General features: G+C 42.8%; 1 protein-coding gene and 1 non-coding gene across 4 annotated transcripts in view; both read left to right on the top strand.

Moving 5' to 3' along the window:
* The first annotated feature begins 1,818 nt into the window (after positions 1-1,818).
* The window catches only part of LMAN1 (lectin, mannose binding 1), a 33,868-nt gene continuing 24,580 nt past the window's right edge, over positions 1,819-11,106 (top strand). For 2 of the 3 annotated variants that reach the window (XM_047827999.1, XM_047827998.1), the window contains exons 1-5: positions 1,820-2,096; positions 5,440-5,594; positions 5,676-5,783; positions 6,762-6,823; positions 7,930-8,029. In XM_047827999.1, coding sequence (XP_047683955.1) covers positions 1,859-2,096; positions 5,440-5,594; positions 5,676-5,783; positions 6,762-6,823; positions 7,930-8,029 — 663 coding nt within the window. In that variant the 5' untranslated portion in view covers positions 1,820-1,858. Of the gene's footprint in view, positions 2,097-5,439; positions 5,595-5,675; positions 5,784-6,761; positions 6,824-7,929; positions 8,030-11,106 lie in introns of all 3 variants that reach the window. The other variant, XM_047828000.1, reaches the window with a different exon arrangement.
* LOC125149775 (U4 spliceosomal RNA) lies at positions 10,450-10,593 on the top strand. The gene has a single exon (XR_007146059.1). It is a non-coding gene; the product is annotated as a U4 spliceosomal RNA (small nuclear RNA).

Genomic DNA, 11,106 nt, shown 5'->3' with positions numbered 1-11,106 from the left:
ATCTTCTGTCATCTAAGATACTTTTTGCTCTCATAGAAGAGGCATACAACTAGACTCCTCTGGCTGGCTCTTACCAGGAAAGAGTTACAAAGAATCAGTTACCAAAGTGAATTCATTTCTCAGCCTTGTGCTGGGCTCAGTAGGCTGGGGAGGGCCTTCCGCAAGTTTGACTTAAAAATTGAAATTTCCTCAGGCATTGGAGAGTAGTAGAAAATCCCTTCTTGTTGTATTTTACAAAACTTATATATTAAAAAAAAAAACTTATAATATGGGATTGACCTTAATATTAAAAAAAATCCTATTGTAAACAAGCCTTCCCATTCCATGACTGATTTATAATTGGTGAAGCTTGAAGAAGGGCTTTTCACATGTTCGACATACTATTTAGGGAAGACAGGCAGATAGTTTGAGCAAGAGTTCTATTTCTTATCAATGAAATAGCTAGGGCAAGGCCTTGATGTTAGATGAAAATATTGGGTTAATTTCCTCCTAAATGAGTAAATGTATGTTTATCACCCTGAACAGTGCCTGATACATGGTACATGTGAGCTATGATTATCAGTTAGGATTGCAGGTGACAAAACCCGGAAATAATAGCTTAAATGAGTGAGGGTCTTATCTCAGAAGACAGAAGTCTGGAATAGGCAGACTTGGGAGCTCAGGACAATCATTAAAGATAGGGGCCCTCCTGGCTTCTTGTGCCATCATTTTTAGCGGTCACAAGATGGCTGCTGCTCTCCAGACATTGCATACACATTTTAAGCAGGAAGAAGGACAAACAGGGAAAGGGACCCCCTTCATCTAGTGAGGTTTCACCTTTTGATTTGGTAAGTGACTCCCTCAGACCTTTCATTAGATGCCCTGCAGGCTGGAGAAATGAGTATTTCAGCTGGATATATTGCCACCCTCAACAAAATGGTGTGTTCATCAGGACAGAAGGAGGAACGGATAGTGTGCAGGTATTTAGTAATATCCAGCCAGGCTATCATTACCTCAACTGAAAGCCAAACCTAAAGAAATACAAGGTGGAGGGCCTGTTGAGGTGGGATCAGGGGAGAAACCCGTAGTCTTAGGTTTTGAAGTTATTCGCTGTCAAGTTCTCTCCCTTGCTTCTTGTTTCTATTGTCCCACTCACGTTTCACTCCAGACACTAGTCACCTCTCGTCTAGGTGTTCTCTTTCAACAAGAACCTGCCCGTTTTTTCTCCTTTAAGGCCATTACAGACACTTCCTACTTTCAATGGCAATATCCAAACTCCCTAGGTTAATATTCATGGCCCTAACACAGGCTGATGGAGCTCAGCGAGCTGGGACCGTCATATTGGTACCTATGCCTTGTTTCTGGAAAGACTTGTTTCTGCAAAGTCCACCTAATGAAAACCAGCTACTCAACAATTGGTATCACATCAAAAAGAAAGAAAAAAGACTTTTTTCTAGTACTGGAACGGTTTATTGTAGCAGGGAAGACAGATGTGGGGAGTCCACAGGCGTTAGGGCTCGCGAATTCCACCTCCAACGTGTGTTAGGAGGCAGGAGAAAGCTTCTTGCGGGGAAGCGTGTGCGGTGCTCCCCCAACGCTCCCCGTCGCCTGGGAAGGGAATGTAGGAGACCCTTTCCCGCCCGGGAGAGGACGGGCGGGGCGCGTAGACAGCGCCGCCTCCAGGCCCCGCCCCCTCCCGCGGGGCCCCGCCCACAGATGCCCCGAGTCCTGCGGCCGCCGGGCTGGCGGAGGCCGGGGGCGGGGCTCACCCTTGCCCTCGGGGTCCCTCGGGCTCCGCCAATCAGCGAGCGCCCTGTTGGCCGTCCGTAGCTCCCGCGCCCCTCCTCCTCCCGCCGGCCTCCGCTTCCCAGAATCCAAGATGGCGGGATCCAGGCATAGGGGTCCCCAGGCCAGAGTTCGGTCTCTTTTCTGCGCCCTGCTGCTGTCGCTTAGTCGTTTCGCCGGGGGCGACGGCATGGGAGGCGACCCCGCGGCCGCTGGTGCCGCGGGCACCGCAGCCGCACCGCCACACCGCCGTTTCGAGTACAAATACAGCTTCAAGGGGCCGCACCTGGTGCAAAGCGACGGGACAGTGCCCTTCTGGGCCCACGCGGGGAGTAAGCCGGGAAAGAGGGCGGGCGGCCAGGGTCCCCTCCTCGCCTTGCGTCTCCTCCTCTTCACCCTCTCCCCGCTGCACTCCACTGGCGCGGTGGACCCTTCTCAGCAGCCCCTCCTGCAGGTCGGCTCTGGTCCGCAGGGTTCGCTTCGCCTGCCCCCTACGGCTCCCCCCAACCCCATTCTGCCACCCCTCGTCCTCCTGTCCTCTTTTCCGTGATGTCGTCCGTTCTTTCCGTTCGGGGTAGAGGTGTTTTGTTACTTTCCTACACTTGCAGGCACTCCAACTCTCTTCTAAGCATCGCGTTTCACCCTGATGCCACGTCTCGCCGGGAACGTCCCGCAGCCCCACCCCCGGCCATCCCAACCTGAGACCTGTTCAGGCAGCTTCCCTCCCTCCTTTCCCGCTTCTCCTGGGCCTCCCCTGCTGTCTTTTCTCCGGTGTCAGCAATGGTGAATGCTCCAGGTTGTACCCAGTACCTACTGACGCCTCCGGAGATGGCATACGTTAGTTTTAGAGTAGTTTTTGAGTCTTTTTTTTTTTTTTACGTCTGAGAACATTGTTATTTTACTGGAATACCTTGAATTTGCCTCATAGTGACTTGGTGTGGTCTTTGAGCTTTTCTGTCGTATTATGTAGGAAGAGTCACGCTCGTCCCTTTAGTAACAGGGATTTTTTTTTTTCGTATTGTTTCTGCACTTGACACTGGAGAATAACAGATGCAGCCTTTTAAAAGATATTTTTAGTTTTTTTGAAAATTGAAAGTAATCTGTGCTCCGAGTTTTATTCACTCTGTGTGTTTGTCACTGTTGGTAGATAAGAGAGCCTTGCTACACATTGACATGTGTGGAAGAAAACGAATCTGTACTTTCTAGTGCTGATGTGTCACTGCTGACTAAGGAACCAGCCATAACACTTGGCATGCTGTAAGCTCTGTTCGGTGACCATCAGATGTACCCTTTGAACCAAGTGGCAGATGCCTTGATACGGGGTGAAAAGTCTGGCAGTTTGAGTTCCATCTTTATGTGTCATGAAACAATTATTTATAGAAGGTGTTTGTATGCTTTGTGTTAGATTGTCCAGTGCTTGAAAGAAAATATCCCATTTCTAGAAAGTAATGACTGAATTGGAAACACTGTTAGTAAGAGCCGTTTCACTGAAATTAATGTATAAACTCAAAGGTATACAATTTCAATTTGACTTAATGACCAAGTCATTAAGTATTTGGAGTGGAGTGCTGAGTATTTGTTACTCAGCAGGTATTCACTGTGTGCCCACTCATCAAGGGTATATTGCTGGGCTTTTGTTAATCAAGGTGATATCGGTCCTAATATGTAAAGATGATGCGGATGCGCCAAACACGGGTTTTTGGAGTTTTTGTTTTTGTTTTGGAACGATAAAGTTTTCAGTAGTGGTGATGGATTTGTTCCCACTTTTTCACTTCTGCATCTGTCCCTTGCCTGCTTGTTCTGTCTTTGCCACCTAACACCACATACATCAGCCAATTGGGAATGTTAACCAACTACTCAAATTAGTTACCTTGACTTTCTCTACAGTCTGTGCTCAACCAAACTTGTCTGCTGCAAAAATGTCCTAGAGAGTACCTGGGTGAATTAAAGTTGATGACTAGACTGAATGTGAAATAAGGGAATTAATATTTTAGTCATGATTTTTCTACATACTGACTCAAGGAATCCCTGCTGTGAATACTTCTTGCTTTCATTATCACTGTAATTTTTACAGTCTCACTGTCTTCTTAACTCCATTGATCATTTTTTTCCTTACCCGGAGAGCCATTATTTAAAGCAGTTTTTTTCAAATAGAGAAATTTAAGATTTAGTTTAAGCATGGCCCATTACCTTCATCCCCAAATGAAGGCCAAATCGACAGTGTTTCTTTTCTTAACTCTAATGTCCTTTTGTACTGTTAGCACACATCCTGGGTTCATAAGGGCACAAAAATGATCACAACAACTTGTAACCCTTTGTAGCTAGGTCTCAGAGCTCTTTCCCCTTCATTCTCTGATTTGATCATTTGTAAGCAAGGCAGGTGTTAGCTGCTTTATAGATGAAAAAAAACTGTTCAGAAAGGTTAAGGTTCTTGGAAAAGGTTACATAGCTAGTGTCAGTAGAATAGAACACAAATCAAGGTCTTCTGATACTGTGTCCAGTACTCTTTCCATGATGTCTGCCTCACCCTTTTAAGCATTTGAAAGTCATGGTGACAGATAGTTACTGATCTTACTAAAACATCTCGACTTGTCTTTTTGTCACTTTCTCCTAGCTGTAAAGACATAATACAGGTATTTCCAAGCATGGATGTCAGAACTGGTTAATATCTAGGAGGGTGTGTTAGAATTGTTTGAACTTAGGCCCGATAGGTGCTTTCATAATATCTAGTTCTAGTAACAGGACTAGCTAACCTTTATTGAAATACTTCTGTGCCCGTGAGGTTGTTAGAGAAATGGAGTAACTTTCGTACAAATAGCTAGCAAGTGGTGCAGCTGGGACTTGAGCCTAGCTTGGAGATGCAGACCACTGTTTTGGGGATCACAATTCTCTTTGAGAATCTGCTGTTGCTAAAAAACTGTTCATTGCCTTGAAATTCAATTGACCCTCTCCCTAGAAGAATGTATATATGCACAGAATTTTGCATATAACTTTTGGGGTGTTTCTGGAAGTGATTGAGCCCAGCCCCTTCATTTTACAGGTGAACATATGGTGAACCCAAGACAGTAAGAGAATTATTTGCTCAAAGTCACACAGCGGAACTGAGACTAGGAATAAGTCTTGATTCCTAGTAGTATGTTCCTTTCACACCGTTTGAGCTTCCTACATTTGTAAATTGGTAAAATCCTTCGCAGTTAAAAAAAAAAAAGTATGCAAGTTTTTGAGGTACTTGGAAAAGAATATTATGGGAATCAAATAGTAGGTTTGCTTTTTAAGCCATAATTTCTTCCCTCCTGCCCCTTGAATTTTTAGTGTATGGTTGCAGCTTTAACCTTTCTTTCTTCCTTCCATCCTTTTTCTTTCTTTCTTTCTTTCTTTCTTTCTTTCTTTCTTTCTTTCTGTCTGTCTGTCTTTCTTTCTGTCTGTCTGTCTGTCTGTCTGTCTTTCTCTTTCCAGAGGTATGTCACTGTTCAAAAGATGGCAAGGGAGCTGTTAGAAGCATCTAAAATTTTAAAGTTGAAGCTGTCAATGTGTAATTTTTTTCCTAACAAAATTTTTGTACAGCTTACTGCGTTAAAATTCGATCTCTATAGGTATATGGAACAGTTTGGTGATGGTTCATTGAGTTTTACCTAATTATAACTTAAAGCTTTCCTTCCCTGATTTTTGTTTTAGATGCTATTCCAAGTTCAGATCAAATTCGAATAGCACCCTCTTTAAAAAGCCAAAGAGGATCAGTGTGGACAAAGACAAAAGCAGCCTTTGAAAACTGGGAAGTTGAGGTGACATTTCGAGTGACTGGAAGAGGTCGAATTGGAGCTGATGGCCTGGTATGAGAATTTAACATCTAAAATGTGTATCAATGCACAGACCACTAGCCTCTAAATGCCTCCTGTTATTTATATTTACAGGCAGTTTGGTATACAGAAAATCAAGGCTTGGAGGGTCCTGTGTTTGGATCAGCTGATATGTGGAATGGTGTTGGAATATTTTTCGATTCTTTTGACAACGACGGAAAGGTATGCTTGTTGTCAGGACTGTTACCTGCTTGAGTGTACCTGCTAACAAAGTTAGGCTGTGAGGAATTAGTTTATTTAACACTTTTGTCAGGTTAGTAGTAGAGAACTCTCCAAACTATATTTTAAATTATGATGATTAGTCTTTATGTAGCCAGGAGTTTAGAAATTTAAAGCTATGAGTTCATGATTTGTTGTACATCAGCTGGAGGTCATAATGGAGCTCTGACTCTGAGAACTTTGCAATGACCTCCCTCCCCAGCCCCCTGTGTATGCTTAGTAATTTTGATGGATAAGCATGGATCATTTAGACATAGGCAGCGAAACCAATAGTGTTTAGAAGACTGTCACAGTCTATTTTCATGAAAATACCCATGTGCATTACTACTACTAGCTCACATATTAATACTTTTCCATGTTAATACTTTCTCATATGTTAGTCACTTCACTTTTTGATCAATTTCCCTGATGCTGTCCTTAGGAGAGCCTAAAACAGTAAGAGCAAAGTCTACTTGTGAATTGGAAACATTAACTTATGTGTTAGCCGCCTTAAGATTGATGATCTTTGTTTCAGCTGGTAGTTTCTCTGCTGATTGTCAGAAGTCATTATTAGCACTTTTAAAGGAGAACTTTAATAACTTCTTGAACGCTGAGGTGTGTTGGTCCTCTGGCTAGTAAGCTCCCTTGGGTCCCACACTTCTCCCACGCTCACAGTGGTTCCTCACATCTGTGTTGTAGTTGATTATTCACACAGGGCACATCATCAGTCTTTCTTGAAGTGTTCGGTGACTCTGTTTTTGAATGATTAGAAGAGTTTACTAACATTTTTCTAAATATGTAGAAATCTTTCCTATTAATTATTTTAACATTTTGAGCCCTAGAATTTTTAGAGATGTAAGAGGCCTTATAGCACTTCTAGAATGATCTAGCATTCTTCGACCTAAGGATTCTTTAAAACAAATGTGTTCTTTTTGTTTTTAGAAAAATAATCCTGCTATAGTAATCATAGGCAACAACGGACAAATCCATTATGACCATCAAAAGTAAGTGTGTGCTTTATATATTATTTGATTTCAGCTTCTTTTTGAAAACCTTGGAAAATATACGGTTTCAAATCTGAACATTTTCCATCCAAGTACTAACCAGGCCCGACCCTGCTTAGCTTCCGAGATCGGGTGCGTTCAGGGTGGTATGGCCATAGACTGAATATTTTCCGGATGAAATAAGATTGTTCCTTTTCTTGATATATTTTGTAACTTGGTGGAAAGGTCTTATTTTAATTTGGTCCTGTTTTAAAGTTCATTCTATGGACCACCTCAGATTTCAAACATAAAAATGTGTTGTTTTATTTAACCTAAAGTTATGTAATACGTTGAAAGGTTTGTAAAAGGTTCCTGGTTCTCAGTAATGCCATTAGTCATGTTTCTTTCATCTTTATCTTTCGAAAATAAAGTTCAAAGTGTTGACCAGACTAGTGGCCAAGCAATTTATGCCACCTTATTCATCCTTCATGTTGCTGTATTTAAAGATTCTCAGCAGGCTACAAAACTTGTGTTTAGTATATTTATGCTGTGTATGAATTAGGTATGGACATTTTTTATTTTTACATGTTTGTTGTGGGAGGAATTACCTTTGAGCCAGTCAGTAAACTATAAGAAAAATTAACTTATCTGCACTGTTTTTTTACTGTTTCCTACCTTAGTGATTTTTAATCCTCCTGGTTCATCATGACCACCCGTGGAGCTATTTAAAGTAGAGGGTGCCAAGGCCACTCCTTGTGAGTCTGCTTCAGTTCACTTGGGGGGGGCGGGTCTAGGAATCGGCAGTTTTGAAAGCTCCACACGTATTCGATTGGGCCGTAAAGGACCGTGGCTCTAGTCTCGCGTGGGAGGGGTAACTTTCCTCTTAGGGTCAGCACATGGGAGCACTGGCTTCTGACGCTCTCCATGGTTCCAACAGGAATCACGGGAAAAAAACTCGTGCCTTAACTTTGTGTCTTCTGAATAAATAACTTCAAGTATCCCAAGACTTTGTCATAACTTACTGTTGTTTTAGCTCTCTGGACGTTGGTCATTTTAAATAGTGAGTTTTTAAGTACCGGGAAGCTTTGTTACGTTTTTTGTCTGTTTTCCTTTTCTTCATACTGTAGTGATGGCGCCAGTCAAGCTTTAGCGAGTTGCCAGAGGGACTTTCGTAATAAACCCTATCCTGTCCGGGCAAAGATCACATATTACCAGAAAACACTGACGGTACGTAGCATGCACTTGGAGATAATCGAACGGACAGTATTCCAGCGTGACCTTTCAGGTTGAATCTTTGGTAGAAATCAAAGGCATGTAAATTTGGATATCGTTTATACACTCAGAGTCACTGTGAGAGGGCGGAAGTGGCTTCAAAGTTCGGTGTAAGTGGCGACGTGTTGTAAAACCTTGCCAGTGGGTTTGCCGTCAGCATATGCTTAAGCATCCGACTTACTGTGTCTCACACATCGTATACATACACAAGCCAGCAAGATAGAAATACGAGTAAGATAAAGGTCATTTTCTCCAAAGAGCATTTAGTCTAGTGGAGTGGAGACACTTCTGTAACATTGCTTACACTATGTGACACGTGCTGCAACACGCATGCCATTAAGTAATCAAGGGCATAGAATCTTCCAAACTGCCAGGTGGGAGCGGGGAGGGTCAGGAATAGTTGCTCAGAGTTGAGCTGCACCCGGAAGGGGAAATAGAAATTTCCTCAATGGGGTGCATATACCAGGCAGAGAAAACAGGCACAGGGACTCTTGAAAGATTTGGGAAAGGCACGTAATTTGGCTGGAGGATAGAGGAGACTGTGGGAAGTGGGGTCGCAATGGCGGCGGTGGCCCGTCTTGTAGGCCTCAGGTGGTTTGTCCTGTAGGCAACTGTTTCAAGTTCTAAGCAGGAAAGTGAAATGATTAGATTTGCAGTTTGGGAAGATGACTTAGGCGGCTGTGTTCTTCTAATGGTATCTGTGAAAAGAGACTCCGACTCTTAGGGGCCACTCCCTGTGCTCGGTCCTTTCTATGCAGTTTCCCACTTATTCTTTCCGGCAACCCTGTGGGGTAGGTATCCCCATCTCATACACGCGGCAATCGAATATGGGAAATTTTAAGTAACTTAGAGTCATACCCAGTAAGTAACACAACTGTGATATGAACCGAGTGCTCTCTTAGCTGTAAGACTCCGCTTGTGGTCTGAACTGAGGGAGAGGGAAGAAGAGAGGGGAAGCGATTAGGAGGGAGAGACCGCACAGAGCGGGTTTGCTAGTTTGCTAGTTTGCTTGGGGGTGGGAGGCTCTGGGGAGTCAAAGCTAGTTCCCGGATTTCTGGCCAGTTGTACAACTAAGCCGAGAAGCAGCACCTTGTTTGTGTTTGAGTGAGGAGTGGAAGACAGAGGGGTGGTGAGAGTTTAGCTGTAGACACATTGAGTCCAGGGTACTATTTAAAGTGGACATATCTAGTTAACAGTTCCATGATTACTAATATCGTGTGAACTTTGCTTGATAAAGGTGTCATCAATACCTGGTTATAGCATACTTGTAAATAAAGAAAAAAATCCGGCTTAAATTTTGCTTTCTCCTAAATCATGAGCTAGGCTTGCACAGGCTGTTCTTTGGAGAACTTTGTATTGGCTCAGTCTTAAATTCCAGACTAGTTTAGAGATCTCAGAGCAGATGAGGTGTCCGGTCTGTCACGATGGACTTGGACCTGAGTTCCACTGTAATTGTTACACATCCGGTACAGTTTCATTAGGGTCATCAGTAAGTCGTGCTCACCTTCATGTGGTACAACCCAGCCACCAACCTTGGGGGGGTGGGGGGGGCAGACCCACACTTTAGTTCACAGATTGCCCCGGGGGGCTGCCCACAGACACAGTGCACCGAACCCCACCGACAGTACCCCAAATCGTCCTACAAAACGTCCTCCCGAGAGAGTTCCACATTCAGAAGAGATCGGGCACGACTGTGCATATTAGCTCATTAAAGCACATTCTAGGAAGTCTTGAAACAAACTGTGAATAAACTCTACGTTCTTCAGAATTACTTGTTCACCTAACATCCGTGAATGTCTGTAGAGCGAGTGCTGTGAAGAATACATCTGAGAGAGACTTGGCAAGGCACGTGACTGATTGAACGGTCCTAGCCTTTATGTTTGCTCAGTCTCTTCTCTCTTCCTGTAATGCACTCCCTCTTCTCTCTATGTGGCAGAGTCATGCTCCTTGAACACACTAGGTCACATCCCTGTTCCATCATTATCAGGTAATGATAAAGATAATAATAATAATGATAAATATATGATAATAAATGATAATAAATAATAAAGATAATGATCTTTCTCCCCAAAACTCTGGTTGTTTTTTTTTTCTAGTGCATATGTGGCCTTTAAAGTATGTTGTCTTGAATTACTAGTCAACTGTGGTCTGTATGTCTTTTTTCTCATCAATATGATTGTAAATTTGCCAGTACCGACATTATGCCCTGTATTCTTTATAGTCCCTCATATTTTGCTCCTTTTAGTAACTCAGGGGATGTTTATTGAATTGGTACTTATCCATTTATCTTGTCCCACTTGTTTGAACTTCAGAGGGAAAAACAGTAAGGGGAGCAAGAAATGTTGTTAGTGGAGGAACATAGTCAAAACAAGTACAGATTTGTGCAGCGGCAGTACCGTAGCCGACGAGGTTTATCCGAGGCACGATTGTTGCCAATTGAAAACTAAGTACGGCTAGTGTAGTAGTTAACAGTGGGTTGAAACTGTAAGATGAATAAAGCATATGAATAGTACCTGTATAGTCACAGACCTGACGTTCCTCCAAACTCATAGTACGATGAGTTTATTATTCTCTCTGTCCTTTTTTTTTTTTTAAGAAATAGTACTAGACAATAAAGACCCCTAGTGGATTTTCAGGTTGTTGAGGTTCAAGGAAAAAATATTGAAGAGTTGAAAGTTTTTAGGATTAGAACTAGAATGTGATTAACTAACACCTTTGTTTTCTTTATCTCTCAAAGACAAATGTCTTACCGGGTCTTGATTCCGATTTAAAACACTGTAGAGGAGCACTGTTTGCAAATGGTGGAAACTGAAATAGCGTTACTGATCGGGGGGAACAGAATATTACTATTAGTCAACTATAGACGGCAGGTGGTTTTGAAAAATTGGTAGGAGTTGACGTTTCCATTCTATATGTTATAGGATTTGCCGTTAATATTGACAAGTGTCTTCCTTTCTTGCTAAAAAATGTGGGCAGAACACTCTAACATTTTACCTGTGTAACTAAATCTTCACTGTCACAAGTGATGCTGG

This window comes from Prionailurus viverrinus, chromosome D3 (genome assembly GCF_022837055.1).
Source record: "Prionailurus viverrinus isolate Anna chromosome D3, UM_Priviv_1.0, whole genome shotgun sequence".
Taxonomy (NCBI): Eukaryota; Metazoa; Chordata; class Mammalia; order Carnivora; family Felidae; genus Prionailurus; species Prionailurus viverrinus.
Note: the sequence above shows the minus strand (reverse complement) of the source record. Positions and strands in the feature narration are given on the sequence as shown.